Source organism: Prionailurus bengalensis, chromosome B2 (assembly GCF_016509475.1).
Source record: "Prionailurus bengalensis isolate Pbe53 chromosome B2, Fcat_Pben_1.1_paternal_pri, whole genome shotgun sequence".
In the NCBI taxonomy this organism is placed as follows: Eukaryota; Metazoa; Chordata; class Mammalia; order Carnivora; family Felidae; genus Prionailurus; species Prionailurus bengalensis.
The window spans coordinates 70,323,839-70,347,050 of NC_057349.1; the positions used below are offsets into that span (position 1 = coordinate 70,323,839).

General features: G+C 39.1%; 1 protein-coding gene across 1 annotated transcript in view; it reads left to right on the forward strand.

Moving 5' to 3' along the window:
• LOC122490489 (40S ribosomal protein S20-like) overlaps positions 1 to 23,212 on the forward strand; it is an 87,201-nt gene that overhangs the window by 61,687 nt on the left and 2,302 nt on the right. Inside the window, 1 exon segment of the mRNA XM_043593179.1 lies at positions 16,745 to 16,896. Within this exon segment, the coding sequence (XP_043449114.1) occupies positions 16,745 to 16,896 (152 nt within the window).

Consider the following 23,212-nt stretch of genomic DNA (forward strand, 5'->3'; position numbering starts at 1 on the left):
ACCAAACTGAGGATTGATGGGGGGGGGGGAGGAGGGGCGGGGAGAGGGGAAAATGGGTGATGGACATTGAAGAGGGCACTTGTTGGGATGGGTGCTTGGTGTTGTACGTAAGCGATGAATCACGAATCTACCCCCAAAACCAAGAGCACACTGTATGTACACTCTACATTAGCCAACATGATAATAAATTATATTAAAAACAAAACAAACAAGCAAACAAAAAACACTGGAAGGCTTAAGAAAAATAGAAAAAGAAAGAAAAAACAAAAACCAAAAAGACTTATGCTCTGTCTTGTGCTCAGCTCATGACCAGAGCAAACTGTCTTCCTTTCATATCCTTTTCCTGTAAAAATGAAGATAATTCCTACCTCATAAAATTATTGAGAATATTTTAAATGAAATGCACGTAGAGTGCTAAGAACCATGGCTAACAAGAGGTTGATAACTATTGTTATTTTTATCATTTTTTTCAAGAACTAAAAATACACAGTCTAATGTTTGCATTATCATGTTTTTACCCTTCCAAGAAACTCTTGCCCAAGAAGGGAAAAGTACCAAAAAACACTTATTTAATTTCAGAAATTTCCTCCAAATCCATATATCCAAACTTTTTTTTTAATTTTTTTTCAACGTTTATTTATTTTTGGGACAGAGAGAGACAGAGCATGAACGGGGGAGGGGCAGAGAGAGAGGGAGACACAGAATCGGAAACAGGCTCCAGGCTCTGAGCCATCAGCCCAGAGCCTGACGCGGGGCTCAAACTCACGGACCGCGAGATCGTGACCTGGCTGAAGTCGGACGCTCAACTGACTGCACCACCTAGGCGCCCCCATATATCCAAACTTTTAACAACCCCTAATTACCTCCCTTCTTAGGACCACTCAACTTTTTTTTCAATGTATGTGCATTATTTATTCAAATGGATATTAAGTTGTTAGGACTTAAATATTTATTAAGTGTTTAGACATAACCACTTAATAAATGAAACTATTCACTTTTTTTTTTCTGGCCTAGGAGTATCATTTTAAAAATCACCAAGATACTAGGGGCACTGAAAGTGAGCAAAGTTTAGGAGCCTTTCCCCTAACCTATTCTCTGTGCAAGGTGTGACTGTGCAGAATTTAAAGAAAGATTCCCTAATTCTAGGGTGAAATTGACTTTGTACCTCTTTCCAAACTTCAACCCTACCAATATTTCTATGGGCTTCTCTCTTCCTTTGAATGTCTTCATATGAATTTCTAGATGCACAGATCTTTCCCTATCCTGAGGAAAGTTCTCATTTTAATTATTAGGAAGATTAAACTTATACACACTAAAGATGGAGCTTCCTCTCTCTGTCAATTTAATTCATTCATTCAACAAATAATTTATTGAATAGCAGATATGTTATAGGCATTGTTACAGGACTAGAAGTACACTGATTAGCAATTTGATTACATTAGTAGTTCTAATGCCCTGGCAGCTCATTTGTAATTGGTTAAACCTTCCAAGCATAAATGCACACAGGAATGGTCATTATTTCTGAAGTAGGTATCTAATCCAAGTTAATAGCAGAATTTTCAGCAAAGAAATAGACACATACCACCTATTCTGCTTACATTAAATTTATGAAACTTTCAAATATGCTTTTTCAGCTTTGAGAGAAGCAAACACATGAATGACCAGTCCTACTTTCTCTAGCTTTCTTGCTTTGCTTCTTACCCATTCCAAGAGCTTTCATAAAAATGATTAATTTCTTTCACAGAGTCTAAATTCAGTTCTGGATCATTCAACTCTTCTACTAGAACCAAGTGACGGTCTGTCATATAAGTCCAGGTAATACTTCACCTTGTTGTAGCTCACATTTTGTTTTTCTAGGAGCCTCCTGGATACAAGTTCAAATTATCTTTAATATTATAATTTTCTGGGGCACCTGGGTGGCTCAGAAGGCTAAGCATCCAACTCTTGGTTTTGGCTCAGGTAATGATCTCATGGTTCATGAGTTCAAGCCCCATGTTGGGCTCTGTGCTGACAGCGTGGAGCCTGCTTGGAATTCTCTCTCCTCTTTCTGCCCCTCTCCCTGGCTCACACTCTTTCTGTCTCTCTTGAAATAGATAAATTAACTTTAAAAAACAGTATTATTTTCTGAATATTCTCTGAATTTTGCTTCCCTCACACACACACAAAATAATTATTTTTTAATTTTATTTATTTATTTTGAGAGACAGAATGAGCAGAGGAGGGGCAGAGAGAGAGGGGGCAAAGGATCTAAAGCAGGCTCCATGCCGACAGTAGAGAGCCTGATGCAGGGCTCAATCTCACGAACCGTGACATCAACAACTGAGCTTAAGTTGGGTGTCCAACCAACTGAACCACCCAGGACCCCTATGTTTTTAAGCATATAGAGAACTACATTTTGTTAATCAAAAACATTCTAGTGAAGGTGTAAATAAGTTAAATTCTTGCAGGGAGGTTCCTAATTACTCTGTCTATATTCTGCTTTCCTTGTAAGAAATTCAGGTAAGTGGAGAGGAGCTTCCAAAATGATGCTTCATTTCCAAAACAAATAAACAAACAAAAAAGAAATCAGAGCTTTTGTACAAGGAGCTCCTGTTTTGGGTTGACAATAGAGCAATAACTGTAGTTTGTCAAACCTCAATGAGCAAAGCAGGGCCCTGTTATATCCGTGGGACACATTCAAATGCACTGGAGTATTGTTATTATTATAATCTCAAAAGAAAAACAGAATATATTATTTGTCTTTCTCTGACTTTTTTCACTTAGCATAATACTCTCTAGCTCCATCTATGTTGTTGCAAATGGCAAGATTTCATTCTTTTTTATGGCTGAGTAATATCCTATTGTGTGTTTATATTTATATACATATACTACATCTTCATACATTCATCAGTTGATGGAAATTTGGGCTCTTTCCATAATTTGGCTATTGTTGATAATGCTGCTATAAACATCAGGTGCGTGTATTCTTTTGAATCAGTATTTTTGTATCCTTTGGATAAATATCTAGTAGTGCAATTGCTGGGTCAAGAAATAGACTCTTAACTATAGAGAACAAACTTATGGTAACTGGAGGGGAGATGGCCGGGCGATGGGTTAAACAGGTGATGGGCATTAAGAGGCACTTGTTGTGATGAGCAGGAGGGATGTATGTCAGTGATGAATCACTAAATTCTACACCTGAAACTAATTTTACACTGTATGTTAAGTATCTGGAATTTAAAGAAAACTTGGGGGGGGACAGAATAAAGGAAAATACCATTCCCTGTAAAAATCTGAACAAAACTTGCTCCCTTTCACTCTTCTTTGCATATTAATTTCAGGTAAGGATAAGGGGTGCCCAAAAATAACTTTTGGCTCTCAAAGCCATGCCAAAGCAAGAACAAGGTCAGTAATTTTTAGGATCCACCTTTCTTCCTCATACCAATCCGGTGGATAGACAATAAGAGAATGATACAATGGCAGGAAAGGAAGTCGCCAAGCCAGCAACCCTTTGTGACATTTGTGACAATAAATGATTTTTTTGTTTCCTCAAGGAAACCAAGGAATAGAGCCTCAGCAAAAGGAGCAATTTTAAGTCCCATGGACCAATGTCTCCTCATTTAAGGCAGAAAGTACTCTACAAGAAATTCTGTCTGAATGAATCCCCCGAACGTTTAGGGACAAATTTGCAAAATTTGACTTTCAATTTGCTCTTCTGTCTCCTTGCCTAGCCACACACACCTCAAGCAGCACACACAGACACACCGCAAGAGGAGATGCGAGTGAGAAAAAGCCTGCTTTTCTCAATTGTTTGCAACAGTTTTCCCCACATGGACTCAGTGACTCTTTTCTCTTCCTCTGCCCACTTCCCATGCCCTTCCTCATGCAAACCCACACATTTATACTTTCGTATAAGTCCAGGTCACTGTGCTACTTCTTCTAGGGATTTGGGGGTTAAACTTTAACTCCAAAAATGATGTAGATGTCTGTGACTCCCCACTGAGGAGACGGTAACCATAAATGAAACAGGTAAGAGTTACTAAAATTGCCTTTCTGCTAATGACTTACAAAAACGGAGTTAAAAATATTCTTTCTGTTTTTATCCCCAGAGAACTCTATAATGTAGAAACTATTTTTGATGAATTTTCCTTACCTTCAATGTATTTTTCTGCGTCTTAGCTTCACATAAACTTGTTAATATTTGAAATATTCTTTAAAAAAGAAAAACCTGGGGGCGCCTGGGTGGGTCAGTCGGTGAAGCGTTCGAATTTTGATTTTGGCTCAGGTCATGATCTCAGGGTTCACAAGATTGAGCCCTGGGTTGGGCTCTGTGCTGACACCACAGAGCCTGCTTGGGATTCTATCTCTCTGCCCCTCCCCTGCTCGCCTGCACGCATGCTCTCTTTCTCAAAAATAAACAACAACAAACCCTGAACCTACCAGAATCTAGGTTCATCTCAACCTTACTCTAGGCTGTCTTCTGGCAGATTCAACGTGTCCAAAGGGGATGCTGATTAAGTGATTACTAAACTGGGGTGTGCAGCCCAGGTCCTGATTGCTAGGTAGAGTTCTAATTCCATCGGTCTTTAGAGCTGCTACAAACCAGGTACCGCTTACGGCTATATATTAACACAAGGCAATTCAACTTGAAAAACAGGTGCTTAGCTTCCATTATGTGCCCAACACTTCACATGTGAAAGACTTAGAAAGGATACTACTAGCGCTATCAACAATAGCCAAGCTATGGAAAGAGCCTAAATGTTCATCAATGATGAGTGGATAAAGAAGATGTGGTATCTATATATAAATATATAAATATTTAATATACTTATATATTTATATATTATAAATATATATTATTGTTTATATTATAAATGTATTTCTATAGTATACTAAAATATAATGTATATAAACATAATATTTATTTTAAATATAAACATATCTGTACAGAAATATTACTCAGCCATCAAAAAGAATGAAATCTTGCCATTTGGAATGATGTGGATGGAGCTATAGTGTATTATGCTAGGCAAAATAAGTCAGAGAAAGACAAATACCATATGATTTCAGTCATGTGGAATTTAAGAAACAAAACAGATGAACATATGGGAAGGGGGATAAAAAAGAAAGGGAAGCAAACCATAAGAGATTCTTAATGATAGAGAACAAACTGATGGGGGAGGGTTGATGGGGGAAAGGTGGGTGAGGATGGGCCTAATGGGGGATGGGCATTAAGGACGGCACTTGCTATGATGAGCACTTGGTGTTATATGTAAGTAATGAATCACTAAATTCTCCTGAAACTAACCAGAATTTAAATAAAAATTTGAAGGAAAAGAAAGGCACCCGGCAAATGGTATGATCTCAATATGTGTTACTATTGCACACAAATTTATGCCTTGATTCAGAATATACTGATGTTTGAGATTCAGTTTTACTACCTCTCAGCCTCAGTACTGTGTTCTCATGGGAGTCAAATTCAGCATCAGCTTTAGATGCTGTTAACAAAGGTGAGGTGAATCTTCAAGAAAAAGTAGATTTCAGTGGTGTGATTTAATTCTCCCCAGGCTCTCACATTGGGGCACTCAGTCCCACAGCCCAGAACCTTTTGTGTTTCCATGTTTGTGTGCTGCTAGGAAATGCCATGCCATGTGTTTTCACGAAGAGCCTCTGGTGACACGTACATCCTATTGAGTGAGGGGGAAAAAAAGTTGTTCTCCTGGATACTGAGAAACAAAAGTATCATTTCCTTAAAATTCAGGGCTTCCCATAATGAATGGTTCAACGTTTGACCCTCTTTTGAGTAGTGGGGACAGTAATTCAGAGTTCTAGATGGCATAGTGTACACATCTGGCATTTCATTCCTACACATTACCACAGTGAAGGAAGGCTTTAAGACTTCTAAGAATATTTCCAAAATAATTGCAAACTTACAAGTATCTGGACTTGACCAGATACTTGTATGCCAGTGTTTATAGCAGCATTATTTACAATAGCTAAAAAGTAAAAACAACCCAAAGGTCCATCAATGGATGAATGAATAAACAAAATGTGATACGGGCATACAATGGAATATCATTCAGTCAGAGAAAGGAATGACATGTTACAATAACAAAACTTGAAAGTACACTAAGTGAAATAAGCCACATAAAACAAGACAAGTATTATATGATTCTACCTCTGCAAGGTTTTTAGAACAGGAAAACTTACAGAGACAGAAAGTAGAATAGAGGTTACCAGGAAAGCAAATTACCAAGGAGAGAGGAAACCAGGAGTTTATGTTTAGTGGATTCAGAGATTCAGTTAGGAAGGATGAAAACGTTCTGGAGAAGGATAGTGGTGATGATTACGTAACATTATCAATGTATTTAATGCAACCATATTGTATACCTAAAAAGTGTTAAAATGGTAAATTTTACGTTTGTATACTTACCACAATATAAAAAATATTTTTTTTAATATATGAAATTTATTGACAAATTGGCTTCCATACAACACCCAGTGCTCATCCCAAAAGGTGCCCTCCTCAATACCCATCAGCCACCCTCCCCTCCCTCCCACCCCCCATCAACCCTCAGTTTGTTCTCAGTTTTTAACAGTCTCTTATGCTTTGGCTCTCTCCCACTCTAACCTCTTTTTTTTTTCCTTCCCCTCCCCCATGGGTTCCTGTTAAGTTTCTCAGGATCCACATAAGAGTGAAACCATATGGTATCTGTCTTTCTCTGTATGGCTTATTTCACTTAGCATCACACTCTCCAGTTCCATCCATGTTGCTACAAAAGGCCATATTTCATTCTTTCTCATTGCCAGGTAGTATTCCATTGTGTATATAAACCACATTTTCTTTATCCATTCATCAGTTGATGGACATTTAGGCTCTTTCCATAATTTGGCTATTGTTGAGAGTGCTGCTATAAACATTGGGGTACAAGTGCCCCTATGCATCAGCACTTCTGTATCCCTTGGATAAATTCCTAGCAGTGCTATTGCTGGGTCATAGGGTAGGTCTATTTTTAATTTTCTGAGGAACCTCCACACTGCTTTCCAGAGCGGCTTCAACAATTTGCATTCCCACCAACAGTGCAAGAGGGTTCCCGTTTCTCCACATCCTCGTCAGCATCTACAGTCTCCTGATTTGTTCATTTTGGCCACTCTGACTGGCGTGAGGTGATATCTGAGTGTGGTTTTGATTTGTATTTCCCTGATAAGGAGCGACGCTGAACATCTTTTCATGTGCCTGTTGGCCATCCGGATGTCTTCTTGAGAGAAGTGTCTATTCATGTTTTCTGCCCATTTCTTCACTGGGTTATTTGTTTTTCGGGTGTGGAGTTTGGTGAGCTCTTGATAGATTTTGGATACTAGCCCTTTGTCCGATATGTCATTTGCAAATATCTTTTCCCATTCTGTTGGTTGCCTTTTAGTTTTGTTGGTTGTTTCCTTTGCTGTGCAGAAGCTTTTTACCCTCATAAGGTCCCAGTAATTCACTTTTGCTTTTAATTCCCTTGCCTTTGGGGATGTGTCGAGTAAGAGATTGCTACGGCTGAGGTCAGGGAGGTCTTTTCCTGCTTTCTCCTCTAAGGTTTTGATGGTTTCCTGTCTCACATTCAGGTCCTTTATCCAGTTTGAGTTTATTTTTGTGAATGGTGTGAGAAAGTGGTCTAGTTTCAACCTTCTGCATGTTGCTGTCCAGTTCTCCCAGCACCATTTGTTAAAGAGACTGTCTTTTTTCCATTGGATGTTCTTTCCTGCTTTGTCAAAGATGAGTTGGCCATACGTTTGTGGGTCTAGTTCTGGGTTTCTATTCTATTCCATTGGTCTATGTGTCTGTTTTGGTGCCAGTACCATGCTGTCTTGATGATGACAGCTTTGTAGTAGAGGCTAAAGTCTGGGATTGTGATGCCTCCTGCTTTGGTCTTCTTCTTCAAAATTCCTTTGGCTATTCGGGGCCTTTTGTGGTTCCATATGAATTTTAGGATTGCTTGTTCTAGTTTCAAGAAGAATGCTGGTGCAATTTTGATTGGGATTGCATTGAATGTGTAGATAGCTTTGGGTAGTGTTGACATTTTGACAATATTTATTCTTCCAATCCATGAGCAGGGAATGTCTTTCCATTTCTTTAAAGCTTCTTCAATTACCTTCACAAGTTTCTATAGTTTTCAGCATACAGATCTTTTACATCTTTGGTTAGATTTATTCCTAGGTATTTTATGCTTCTTGGTGCAATTGTGAATGGGATCAGTTTCTTTATTTGTCTTTCTGTTGCTTCATTGTTAGTGTATAAGAATGCAACTGATTTCTGTACATTGATTTTGTATCCTGCAACTTTGCTGAATTCATGTATCAGTTCTAGCAGACTTTTGGTGGAGTCTATCGGATTTTCCATGTATAATACCATGGCATCTGCAAAAAGCGAAAGCTTGATTTCATCTTTGCCAATTTTGATGCCTTTGATTTCCTTTTGTTGTCTGATTGCTGATGCTAGAACTTCCAGCACTATGTTAAACAACAGCGGTGAGAGTGGGCATCCCTGTCGTGTTCCTGATCTCAGGGAAAAAGCTCTCAGTTTTTCCACGTTGAGGATGATGTTAGCTGTGGGCTTTTCATAAATGGCTTTTATGATCTTTAAGTATGTTCCTTCTATCCCAACTTTCTCAAGGGTTTTTATTAAGAAAGGGTGCTGGATTTTGTCGAAGGATCCAGCATCGATTGACAGGATCATATGGTTCTTCTCTTTTTTGTTGTTAATGTGATGTATCACGTTGATTGATTTGCGAATGTTGAACCAGCCCTGCATCCCAGGAATGAATCCCACTTGATCATGGTGAATAATTCTTTTTATATGCCGTTGAATTCGATTTGCTAGTATCTTATTGAGAATTTTTGCATCCATATTCATCAGGGATATTGGCCTGTAGTTCTCTTTTTTTACTGGGTCTCTGTCTGGTTTAGGAATCAAAGTAACACTGGCTTCATAGAATGAGTCTGGAAGTTTTCCTTCCCTTTCTATTTCTTGGAATAGCTTGAGAAGGATAGGTATTATCTCTGCTTTAAACGTCTGGTAGAACTCCCCTGGGAAGCCATCTGGTCCTGGACTCTTATTTGTTGGGAGATTTTTGATAACCGATTCAATTTCTTCGCTGGTTATGGGTCTGTTCAAGCTTTCTATTTCCTCCTGATTGAGTTTTGGAAGAGTGTAGGGGTTTAGGAATTTGTCCATTTCTTCCAGGTTGTCCAATTTGTTGGCATATAATTTTTCATAGTATTCCCTGATAATTGTTTGTATCTCTGAGGGATTGGTTGTAATAATTCCATTTTCATTCATGATTTTATCTATTTGGGTCATCTCCCTTTTCTTTTTGAGAAGCCTGGCTAGAGGTTTGTCAATTTTGTTTATTTTCTCAAAAACCAACTCTTGGTTTCATTGATCTGCTCTACAGTTTTTTTAGATTCTATATTGTTTATTTCTGCTCTGATGTTTATTATTTCTCTTCCTCTGCTGGGTTTAGGCTGCCTTTGCTCTTCTGCTTCTAGTTCCTTTAGGTGTGCTGTTAGATTTTGTATTTGGGATTTTTCTTGTTTCTTGAGATAGGCCTGGATGGCAATGTATTTTCCTCTCAGGACTGCCTTCGCTGCGTCCCAAAGCATTTGGATTGTTGTATTTTCATTTTCGTTTGTTTCCATATATTTTTTAATTTCCTCTCTAATTGCCTGGTTGACCCACTCATTCGTTAGTAGGGTGTTCTTTAACCTCCATGCTTTTGGAGGTTTTCCAGACTTTTTCCTGTGGTTGATTTCTAGTTTCATAGCATTGTGGTCTGAAAGTATGCATGGTATGATTTCAATTCTTGTAAACTTATGCAGGGCTGTTTTGTGACCCAGTATATGGTCTATCTTGGAGAATGTTCCATGTGCACTCGAGAAGAAAGTATATTCTGTTGCTTTGGGATGCAGAGTTCTAAATAGATCTGTCAAGTCCATCTGATCCAATTTCTCCTTCAGGGCCCTTGTGTCTTCATTGACTGTGTGTCTAGATGATCTATCCATTTCTGTAAGTGGGGTAGTTAAAGTCCCCTGCAATTACCACATTCTTATCAATAAGGTTGCTTATGTGTATGAGTAATTGTTTTATATATTTGGGGGCTCCGGTATTCGGCGCATAGACATTTATAATTGTTAGCTCTTCCTGATGGATAGACCCTGTAATTTTATATAATGCCCTTCTTCATTTCTTGTTACAGCCTTTAATTTAAAGTCTAGTTTGTCTGATATAAGTATGGCTACTCCAGCTTTCTTTTGGCTTCCAGTCGCATGATAAATAGTTCTCCATCCCCTCACTCTCAATCTAAAGGTGTCCTCAGGTCTAAAATGAGTCTCTTGTAGACAGCAAATAGATGGGTCTTGTTTTTTTATCCATTCTGATACCCTATGTCTTTTGGTTGGCGCATTTAATCCATTTACATTCAGTGTTATTAGAGAAAGATACGGGTTTAGAGTCATTGTGATGTCTGTATGTTTTGTGCTTGTAGTGATGTCTCTGGTACTTTGTCTCACAGGATCCCCCTTAGGATCTCTTGTAGGGCTGGTTTAGTGGTGACAAATTCCTTCAGTTTTTGTTTGGGAAGACCTTTATCTCTCCTTCTATTCTAAATGACAGACTTGCTGGATAAAGGATTCTCGGCTGCATATTTTTTCCTGTTTAGCACACTCAAAATATCGTGCCAATTCTTTCTGGCCTGCCAAGTTTCAAAAGAGAGATCAGTCACGAGTCTTATAGGTCTCCCTTTATATGTGAGGGCACGTTTACCCCTTGCTGCTTTCAGAATTTTCTCTTTATCCTTGTATTTTGCCAGTTTCACTATGATATGTCGTGCAGAAGATCGATTCAAGTGACGTCTGAAGGGAGTTCTCTGTGCCTCTTGGATTTCAATGCCTTTTTCCTTTCCCAGTTCAGGGAAGTTCTCAGCTATAATTTCTTCAAGTACCCCTTCAGCACCTTTCCCTCTCTCTTCCTCCTCTGGGATACCAATTATGCGTATATTATTTCTTTTTAGTGTATCACTTAGTTCTCTAATTTTCCCCTCATACTCCTGGATTTTTTTTATCTCTCTTTCTCTCAGCTTCCTCTTTTTCCATAACTTTATCTTCTAGTTCACCTATTCTCTCCTCTGCCTCTTCAATCCGAGCTGTCGTTTCCATTTTGTTTTGCATTTCGTTTAAAGCGCTTTTCAGCTCCTCGTGACTGTTCCTTAGTCCCTTGATCTCTGTAGCAAGAGATTCTCTGCTGTCCTCTATACTGTTTTCAAGCCCAGCGATTAATTTTATGACTATTATTCTAAATTCACTTTCTGTTATATTATTTAAATCCTTTTTGATCAGTTCATTAGCTGTTGTTATTTTCTGGAGAGTGTTCTGAGGGGAATTCTTCCGTTTGGTCATTTTGGATAGTCCCTGGCGTGGTGAGGACCTGCAGGGCACTTCCCCTGTACTGTGGTGTATAACTGGAGTTGGTGGGTGGGGCCGCAGTCCGACCTGATGTCTGCCCCCAGCCCACCACTGGGGCCACAGCCAGACTGGTGTGTGCCTTTTCTTCCCCTCTCCTAGGGGTGGGATTCACTGTGGGGTGTCTTGGCCCATCTGGGCCACTTGCACACTGCCAGGCTTGTGATGCTGGGGATATGGCGTATTAGCTAGGGTGGGTAGGCAAGGTGCACGGGGGCAGGAGGGGCAGACTTAGCTCGCTTCTCCTTAGGTGATCCACTTCAGGAGGGGCCCTGTGGCAGCAGGAGGGAGTCAGATCCGCTGCCGGAGGTTCGGCTCCACAGAAGCACAGAGTTGGGTGTTTGTGCGGAGCGAGCAAGTTCCCTGGCAGGAACTGGTTCCCTTTGGGATTTTGGCTGGGGGATGGGTGAGGGAGATGGCGCTGGCGAGTGCCTTTGTCCCCCACCAAACTGAGCTCTGTCATCCGGGGGGCTCAGCAGCTCTCCCTCCCTTTGTCCAACAGCCTTCCTGCTTTCCGAGCAGAGCTGTTAACTTATGACCTCCCAGACGCTAAGTCGCGCTTGCTGTCAGAACACAGTCCTTCAGGCCCCTCCGCTTTTGCAAGCCAGACTTGGGGGCTCTGCTTGGCTGGCAAGCCACCCCTCTGCCCCGGCTCCCTCCCGCCAGTCCGTGGAGCGTGCACCGCCTCGCCGCCCTTCCTACCCTCTTCCGTGGGCCTCTCATCTGTGCTTGGCTCCGGTGACTCTGTTCTGCTAATCCTCTGGCGGTTTTCTGGGTTATTTAGGCAGGTGGAGGTGGAATCTAAGTGATCAGCAGGACGCGCAGTGAGCCCAGCGTCCTCCTACGCCGCCATCTTCCCTCAAGATATCTAAAAAATAATTTTAAAAAAAATAGTGGTTCAGGGCTTTCATGACAATATCATTCACGTGTTTTACTGATCCAAAGTAAGGTGGAGACAGTTGAGTGGTGTTGCACATTGGCTACTATTTGTCAATGCTAGAAGTGTTTTGTGTTTTTTTGTCTCATGTTCTTTTTTACAATACATACTCAACACTTTTTCTTGTCCATTGCTTAGTGTAGGCTTTAATCATTTCCTATCTGTTCTATACTGCAAAAACCTCTAATAGATCTCCCAGTTATTCATTATTCATTGTATTGTGAACAAAATCACAAGTTTGATCTTATATCTTAACTCTAATTTCTGCCTTAATTACCTTCAATGGCCCCTGTAACCTGAATATTAACCATCAGATACCTTACGACAATGTCTAATTCTTCCCATACACTCAGTCTATTGCTTGACTATTAGCACCAGCCTCCTACTTGTCACTACCATGTTCCTGCCAATCTGGACTAGTTGTTGCCCTGCCTTCTCCATTCATGCCATTTGCTTATGTGAAATATCTCTTTTCCCTACAATATTCCCCTTATGATGGCATCAGTCTAAGGCAGCCAGAAACAGCCATCTCCACAGGAGGCCTATCTGTGGCACTTGGCCCTAACAGGTTTTCTCCTAACCAAAGGCCTTCTTGCTATGAAGAGCAACTATCATGATATTACCATTTTTACATTTCCATTTCAGTCCAATTCTTCAGCTGCTTGGTATTGCCTTCCTTCAGATATCATTTCTTTAGTCAAGTTTTAGTGATATGCTTCTCTCCCTTGGGAGTAAGTCTGCTCACTCTCTGTCTCTCTCTCTCTCTTGCTCTCTTTCTCTCTCTCCTTAGTTGACTTGTGTATTTGCGTTCTGGTTCATTAGGTGTTGATTGCCATTTTCACTTTCTGAGGGCAACTCTACCTATCCTTTCACGTCAGTTCACTGCCACACAATGCAACATCCTAGCCTATGCAATATTTAATAAATGCTCCCATACAAATTCTCCTGGGTTATTAGCTTAATGGAACTTTGCCGGGTGATTTATTTCCTTAATCCCAGTACCTCTGGGGAATAGCTAAAGTACAGAAACTCTTGCCTCGGTGTGATAGTGAAAAACGTCTTATCAGAAAAAAATAGAGAATTTATTCATTACTATGTAGGCACTAAGAATTAGTGGATTCTGGGGTGCCTGGGTGGCTTAGCCAGTTAAGGGTCCAATTCTTGATTTCAACTAAGGTCATGATCTCATGGTTCATCAGGATATGCGCTGACATTGAGTAGCCTGCTTAGGGTTCTCTCTCTCCCTCTCTCTCTACCCATCCCCCACTTGCTCATGCTCTCTCTCTCTCAAAAATAAATACACTTAAAAAAATTTGTGCATTCTTTAAAACCTAACCTTCATTGCAACCAATAACAATTTGTTTACTCATTCAACAAACATTTTATTAAGCACCTACTAGGCACCATTCTAAATTTGGGGGCAATAAAAATTAATATGACATGGTTCCTGCTGTCAAAGAACCCAGGTAATAGAAGAAGTAGAGCTATAAAGATATGCAATTCAATGTTTTAAGTGAAATGACAGAGTTGTTCACAAAATATTGGGTGGAGTTAGGGTTGATGAACAAAACACAGCCTGGAATTGTCCCTTAATTAAAATACCTTAATTCATAAACTGAATCTTCAAGAATGAATGGTAGTATAAAACAAAGAACCATATTGAGGCCTAGCATTAATCACAAAGAATTCTAATAATTTGAGTAGAAGCATTTTACCTATCACCCATACCCTAGTCTCTGCCCAGAGATCTTATAGCAGAATAGACATAAATGGAGGACACCATGTTTTCCTCATTTTTAGCAAATTGATCTTTTGCGGTTTGAAGGCATTTATTTACTCTTAGCCCCCTTTTACCAATAACAAGGGTAGAAAAGTAAGAGTACATACACTTCCAGTATATAAAATTTAGGTAATTTGGGACTCAAATGTCAGCATAAGACACTATAAAATTTGGCCATGGTTTATTTGGGATAGAAAGGGACAAAACAATGCCCCGAAAAGGTTAGGAACACAATCCTCTCCTGCCCATTTTCACCAAATGAATTTTCATGATAATGAAAAGGTAGCCATTGAGGTAAAATAGAAGAAGCATTCTGATGAAACTTTTGTTAATGTGTCTCTGTTTATATCAAGTTTGAATCCAGACTTTGCTGACATGTAGGGCATGTTATGTGGAATATCATGTAGCTACTATAATCTTCTCATATACTCTGCCTAAAAATGCCCTTTGACTTCTTTTATATTCTTTTGTTAACCCAGAGCCCCAAAGGGTCACAACCATTAAATATTTAGAGATAGTACTTAGTAGCCATGACAAATAGTAATCTGTCAGGCAAGAAGGTGAAGGGGTGAGAGTATTTCAGACAGGGCAAAGACATAAAGGTGTGGAATCACACATCCAGCTACACACTGCATGGCAGGTGCTGGTCAGAAAAATCATGCAACCGGAACCAGGTAGAGGCTCATGGGGGCCTTTTATTCCACAGTAAGAAAACTGATGCTCTTGACACTTAAATCACATTGAAGGCTTTCACAAGGGTAGTGAACATCATATCTATGTTTAAAGAGTTTATTTAGTCTTTTAGTTGTTTAGAAAATGGAATTGAAGGGAAATAAAGACTAAATGCCCAGAGACCACTTAGAAAGACCACAAGAGTTCAAGCAAACTAGAATAGAGGCAATAGAAACAGAGAAATGGGGACATATTAAAAAAATACTTAGGGGTTGACTGGGTGGTTGGTGAGGGAGAAAAAGTCTCAAGAATTGCTCCTAAGTTTTTGGTTTGGCTAGAAGAATGAGGTGGATGGTCTTATCATCAACTGAAATAAAGACTGGAAAAGGAAATATTTTATAGGGGAAATTAAGAGCTCTGTGTGGGTTGTGCTGACTTTTAAGGGAATATAAGACATACAGCTGAAGGTGTTGGGTGAAGAATCTAGACATAAGAAGGATTTGCCAGAAATAAGCATATAGATGGTTAAAACCTTGGGGCCTGATGAGATCAGCCAAGGAAAGTACATAGATGGAGGGGACATATTAGTTGAAGATAAAAAAATGTACTCTAGGAAGACAGACAAAAAGAAGATTAAGAGTATAGAAGAGAAATACAAAACACCCCAGTATTACAGAATTCAAGTTTTGAAACTGATAGTCTAACGACAAAAGAGATCAGCGGAATCAAATTCAGCAGAGAAGTTGAATAGTATGTATACTGAAAATGCTCATTTGGCAGCTGCTTGCCTTTTAAAAAAACAATTTCTGGAAACTGGTGGAGGCAGAAGCCAATTTTCATTGAGAGTAGAGCACATGGAAGAGTACTTGGAGTAGAGCACATGGAGAGTACTTTCATTGAGAGTAGAGCACATGGAAAGTGAAGGAATAGAGATAACTTTTCTTCCGCTGGTATGTGAGAATGTCGAGCTTTGTTCTTCCAATTTCAGCAATACAATATTCTAAGGTGTCCAACGCAGAGGCTGAGTCTTACAGATACCTTGTCGTGGTGGTGGTGGTGTGTGGGGAATAAGCTTAGAAATTCCCTTGGCTTATACCAATGGGTTAACAAGGCATAAAGAATTATAAAGCTATAGGGTGTTCTCACCCAGACTTGGGTGAACAAGACCCCCAGAATGAAGTAGAGCAAGATGAGACCCTAAGAATGAAGTAGACCCCCAGAATGAAGTTGCCTGGCAAAGGCCCCAGAATAAAATAGGGAGGGGCTAGAGCCCCCAGAATAGAGAGGGAGGGGCAAAGGCCCAGAATAGACAGGGGGCCCCAAAAGGCCCCCAATACAAAGGTATATGAGGTAGGCAAGATTAGGCATTCAGGGCAAAAGTGCCCCCCAATTTAGTACTATAGCATAAAGCTGCTTTCATAGGAGGGAAGGACCAAGTTAGGTAAACAGGTAAATAGGGCTATAAATCACTGAGCTGTAGATGCTGCTGCCCAGAGTTAAGGTGATTAGCAAAAGAAAAGGTGCCTTGTTAACCCTGAGGTTATTTGTTCTGTCTTATCCCCTAGGCTAGCTAAGATAAACAGACAAGGCGCTTCTTATATGCTGTTAACAACCATCTGCCCATCTGCCAGGAGCCAGGATTTTGTTTTATATTGACCTAAACCCCAAACACCTATATCTTCAAAACCCCCTTTTCTCTCATGCCCATGCGTTAATGTTCACCAGTTCATTGTCTCTTTGTGCATGCCCATCACGTTTGTAAACATTCTGATATTAATAAATATGGGGCAAGGACCCTTATTCGGGGCTCTTGTCTTCTCCCAGACATTAGCCATCTCTCGCATTTTAATCCTGTGTCCCGCTCTCTTCTTATCAAGGGAGAACTTTAGACTTAGAGTCTATGACAGTGGTGATGGTGAAGGTGACAGTGGTAATGGTGGTGGGCATGGGGGTGATGGTGGTGGTGGTGATGGTGATGATGACAGTGGTAGTAATGGTGATTGTAGTGGTGGAGATGGTGGTGGTGGTGGTGATGGTCTCTGTTTCTTATTTTATTCTCCACACCTCTAGTTACCCGCCTATAAGTTTGTTCATTGACTTTCTGGGAGACAGCAGATAACACACAATCTTTTATCTGCCAATATATAAAAGATATTTCCATAGCAAAGCCTCTCAGATTTTTGTGGAGAAAATAGAACTCAGACACTTTCATAGTTACTCATCATCTTGTTTCCTTATGTCTTGTTTTTCTTGTCATTCAGAGAGAAAGAGACACAGAGAGAGAAAAAAGAGAGAGAGAGAGAGAACCTTTCTTCTCTTTGGCTCCTCCGCAGTCCTTCTGACACTCTGACTCTCCCTGACACATAGACAATGAGCCCAATGTCTTCAGGGGCTATGAATATGTTCCTCACCAACTGAAAACTACTTAGTAATGAATAAGTGAATGAATAATGCATCTCTGATGTCACTCTTGTTACATACATTTTCATGTTTCTTTTCTTGTCTAGATTATGAAATCCTAGAAAGCAGGAATAGCCTTATGTTTTGTAGCATTTTTGGTGCCTTAGATAGCACCCAACTGCAAACTAGGTAGTTAAAGAATTTTTTTCAGTGGTTGAATGAACTCACACAGAATTATGTAAAACAGAAGAGGGAGTACTCAGCACTGTGACACATACATCAAAACAATAAAATAGTTCCTGCTCTTGAATAATTGGAAGAACTAAACTAACATACATGAAAAAGTTTGGAGAAAATGTTAACACTGGTTTTGGCCATAAAAATACTCATGGAGATTAGAGACCTATGCCCTAGAACTGGCAAAAAAAATTAAGAAGAGGTAAATTTTATTTGACCCTTTAAGAAGGGATTGGCTTAAAGTGAAGAGAATACAAATCCAATATCTGGGTTGACAGTGCCAAACTGCAAGAGAATCCAGGATTACCCAGCATAACATGATGGAGAGGGCAGGGGGAGCCCAAGGTAAATGGGACAGGGAAGGTAATGGCAGCGTGAACAAAAATGGAAGCTCTTCTCTTTTTTGGAGAGGTAGGAAAAGATGAAATAGGCTCTATGAATATATTTCAAGCCCATATTCCTTTCTGTTGAACACATGTAGAGAAAATACTTCATACCTACCATTCACTTGTTTGAAAACCAAGTTCCTCCTTAGAGTGTCATGATAGAGCTAGTGCAAGAGACCTGGCAGGGGCCTCATGATTTTCCCAAACATTCAGATGCTGCAATGAATATGGAAGGCAGTCTAGGAGAAACACACAGAAACATTTTTTTTTAGTAACACTTATTTTCTCTCGGCTCATCAGTATTGATATGACTGATAAAACACAACATGAAAAGACAGAAAAGCTTCTCTTCTCACCAAGTGGAAGAGATGGGATGGAATAAAACTGAGCAAAAGGTTGAAAGTATTTAAAGTGGAAGCTTGCAATACTGGTAACTCGTTTCCTACAGACAATAGAATATTTCTGAAATAATAACAGGAGTAACTGCACATGAATAGAGAAGTCACTAAATGTCAATGTTCTTCCCCAAGTATATCTAATTAAGAAAAAAAACTCATTCCATAATAATGTAACAAAATCTTAATTGTGCTATTTACAGTGTTTATGAGTATTTGTTCTATTTTGAAGGCTCATCTTTGAATTTCATTTCTGGCAGTTATTGGAATTTTAAGAGATCATCATTCACATGAATATATTTTTCACAGGGTTGGAGTCTACCATACTCATTGCAGCCAACAAAGAAATTACTGCCTTTCATTTGAACATTGCTAGCAGTGCTTGGCATATAGTAGATATTCCACATATATTTGTTGAGTTAAATCCTGAGAAGATTTATTTGCTTTGCAGCTAAACATGTAATATAAAATGACTAATTCCTAGAGAAACAACTTTTTTTCCATACTCTCAAATCAAATTTTCCATACTCTGAGGGTCTAAAATGTGTTTTGTTTCCTTTATTTGCAACAATTACTGTAAGACATAATCATAATAACTTATTCTGCTCTCTTTTGATTGTAAATTCTATAAGAAGAGAAATCTTGACTGTTTTGTTTGCTGCCTCACATGTAATAGATATGTAGCAAATATTCGTTAAACGAATGAACAAACAAAATTGACCTCCTTGATACCTATGTTGGTGAGAGAGATAGGGAGAGAGAAAGAAATATTCCTAGTAACTTTAATACATGTACACATTTACCTCTCATATAGATTGTACTTATAATTTCTTTGAGTCATCAGTTCTGGCCTAGAACTGCTTAGAACTACTCAAAATGATGTTTTTTAACTACCAGAAATGAACAGAATTAGGATATATCTAATTTGAGATGGAATGGATACAATTCAGAATTATCAGGAATTACATGTATCAACTAATTGCATTTATTAACCATTGAAAACTTAACGTAGTTTCTAAAAATTTCTGAAGGAATTCCAAATTAAAAAGAAAAAAAAACATAGCCACAACAAAATAAGCATCAGTCCTAACTTAATATTCTTCAGTTAAGTCAAACTTAAGTAAGAGAGACTATATTCTGCTCTATTGGAATATTAAAACCTTATTCAGGGGATGCCTAGGTGGTACAGTCAGTTGAGCCTCTGACTCTTGATTTTGGCTCAGGTCATGATCCTCGGGTCATGGGATCCAGCCCCTTGTTGGGCATGGAGTCTGCTTAAGCCTCTCTCTCCCTCTCTCTCTGCCCCTCTCCCCTGCTCATGCTCACTCTCTCTCTCTAAAATTAAAACAAAACTTTATTAAGGATCCATTGAATACATCAATTAGAACTGAAATCCAGGAGTGCCTGGGTGGCCCAGTCAGTTGAGTGTCTAACTCCTGATTTTGGCTCAGGTCATGGTCATGGGATCAAGCCCCTTCTCTTAATATTCTATCTCTCTTTCTCTCTGCTCCTCCCCTATGCTTACTCATGTTCTCTCTCTCAAAAATAAATAAATAAATAAATAAATAAATAAATAAATAAAGTCTCTTATTTCTTAAAAAAAAAAAAAAGGAACTGAAACCCAAACAAAATGAGAGAGTACTTTTTCAGAAGTGTTTCATCACAAATCTCATAAAAACTTTTGTTGGCTATCTACTATATGCTGCAATTTGGAAACTTTTTAGACTTTGGAACAATTACTTCAGAAAAAAGGGTTTGCAAAGAAGCAGTATATAAAACAGATTATTAGAGTTGCTCAAGAGGAAAGTAGGAGTAGGTGGGAAGTCATAAGGATCTAAGGAATCCTGCCACGCACTGGGAATTTAGGACTAAAAAGAACTTGGTTCTAAGCACAGAACTCCATTAACTAGAATGCCCAGGTGACCTTCCAACTTCACAATTCTCATCTGTAAAATGGAAAATATGACATATCTTATGGAATTGTTATGAGAATTAAATGGGATGATTGTTTGAAGTACTCAGCATATAGCCTGAGATGCAATAAGAGGTCACCAAATGGTATCATGGCAGAAAATGTTGGCACCCTACCCCTCTCCTTAGATCTCTAGCCACCACTTTAGTGCACTTCACCCACCTCTGACCCTTCAGTCAGCACTTAACACTTGCTTTTGGTAGAACCCAGGCAGGGACAGGTGAAGTGCCTGGAAATTTACATCACCAACCCCTTCTGTCCATACATCATGGCCCTTACTCAATGACTGAAATGTACATAAAGGAGTACTTTCCATTATACCATTAAGGGCTTACTTTCCATTATACTACCCCACTTCAGGATCAAGCTAAAGCCATCTCTAGCACTTTGCCTAAAAAAAAGAAATTACTCCCCCTACTTGTCTTCTCGTTTTTCCCTTTCCTGCTGCCCTACTCCCTTATAGATCTTCCTGGGTGTGGTTCTTTAACAAAGCATTTACACATGAATATCCTTTTTAGGGCCAACTCTGAGCAATACAACCTAAATGGGGATTGATATATGTTTATTAGCATGGCATACAAAATACTGAATAATCTCACTCTCATTTTCAGACATTCTTCTCCATGGGTTCTCTAACTCAGCCAGAGAAGTCTTGGGGCTCCCAATACACCATGAATGTACATGTCTCTATTTTTTTCTGTTTAAATTTTTTTAAATGTTTATTTATTTTTGCGACAGAGAGAGAAAGAGCATGAGTGGAGGAGGGGAAGAGAGAGAGGGAGACACAGAGTCCAAAGCAGGCTCCAGGCTCTGAGCTGTCAGCACAGAGCCCACCACAGGGCTCAAACCACGAACTGTGAGATGATGACCTGGGCAGACGTTGGATGCTTAATTGACTGAGCCACCCAGGCGCCCCTCTTTTTTAGAATGCTTTTTCTCTGTGAGAAATACCTAGTCATCCTTCAAGACCCACTTGAAATGTTCCCTCTTCTGTGATACAACCTGAAATTCTACCAGAAAAAAATTACTCCCTTAGCAAGTGTCTTTAAATTTTATCCATATATCTTCTATAAAATACACCACTTTGTATTGGTGAGTATGTCTGGGAACTCTGATAATGATGACTTCATCAATTCATTTACTTTTGAATTTCACCCAGTTCCTCTCCAGCCATCCTACCAACCACCTTCATCCTCGTCACATACATGTCCAAGATCCTTTACCCAAACCATACAAACAGATGAGTTTGGGAATTCAAAACTTTCAGCACTAAGAATGGTATTAGAGGCCACACATCACACCTTACAGAGCATTTCTAGCAGGTTCTGGGGTGGCACCTCAAAGCTGAATACATCAGTTTCTTCAGGGAGAGAAATGAATACTTACACTAAATGGGATAAATAAAAAATGCACATAGCCTCATATCCATTCAGGTAATGTTTTGCAACTAAATGAACTCAGGTTTATTAAGAGTTTTTTTTTTTATTTAAGCTTTATAAATAAGAGGTTGTAGACCTTTAATAGAAGCTCAGTATGTGCTTATTGAACTTGACCCAAGAAGACATCCTCTCATTGCTGTTTCCATTACATTTCCCTCACATTTAAACTTATTAAGAACAGCTTTTTAAATAGTTTTAAATTTATTTATTTTGAGAGAGAGAGAGAATGAGTGGGTGAGGGCAGAGAGAGAGAGAGCGAGAGAGAGAGAGCGAGAGAGAGAGAGAGAGAGAGAGAATCCCAAGCAGCCTCCATGCTGTCAACACAGAGTCTGACGTGGGGCTCAATATCATAACTGTGAGATCATGAACTGAACCGAAATCAAGAGCCAGATGCTTAACTGACTGAGTCACCCAGGCACCCCCAGAACAGCTTTTTTAAAGCTCCTGGATACAATTGCTTTTTAGCAAAAGCCAAGATGAACTACCCGAATCACCAGATTTCCTTACCCAATCCCTGGAGAAACAGATTATACTGTTTTGCTGCTTCTCTGAATATCAGACCTGTGAAGCATGGTCTTCTATGTCAATGTATAAAAATTGAAGAACCTTGGAATATGACTAATTTGACTACAAAATCTGAGGCCAGCAAATTGCTTAAACATGCCTTTCTCTTGCTTTGTACTAGGCTAATAATAATCTCACAGACATGAAAACTAAATCCCCCAAAGAGATGGAATCACATTTGATGGCTGGAAGCATTTTAGAGGGCACCTAATTCAATCCCTTCATTTTATAAATGATGGAACAAAGGCTCAGAGATGTTAATTGACTTTCTTGGGTTCACATAGTAGGTTAGTAGCAAAGCAGAAATTAGAATCAAAATCTCTAGCATGAGTCCCCTTTTCTCCATACTATTTTATCTCAATAAAATAAGAATTCTCCTCTGGCCCTGATCCTTTCAGCCTGCTATTCCAAAAGAACAGATATCCTATTCTACTCTCTGAAAAACTGCATTGCATGCACGTACACTTCCTGATTCTGCACACAAGACTGTCATCTGAAAAAGTGATAATAGTAGCTTTCTCTTCACTGAGCCTATATAGTATGTCAAGGTCTCCACTTGGTGCCTAATAAAAGGAATTTATAAATGGAAGACAATATTACCATGAACGATTGTGGTTCTAACCGGCATACATTAAAAGTCTTAATAAAATTATTTTTGAAAATATTCTTAGATTTTTTAAAGTTATCCTTACAATGAAATAAAACACACTAGGCTTATTAGTCAGATTCTTAATGATTCCAGAGTTTAAGACCCTTATAATTACTTTATTGGAATAATGTCAATGAAATAATGCATTTAAATGCTATACACATTTTAATTTGCTATCTCTATAGTATCACTTAAATAGAGATTTTTGAATTAAACTCTAATGATGAAATTTAAACATGAAAAGATCAGTTCAAGGAAATAGTATTTTAATGCATGTACCATAAAACTTGAACATGATTTTAA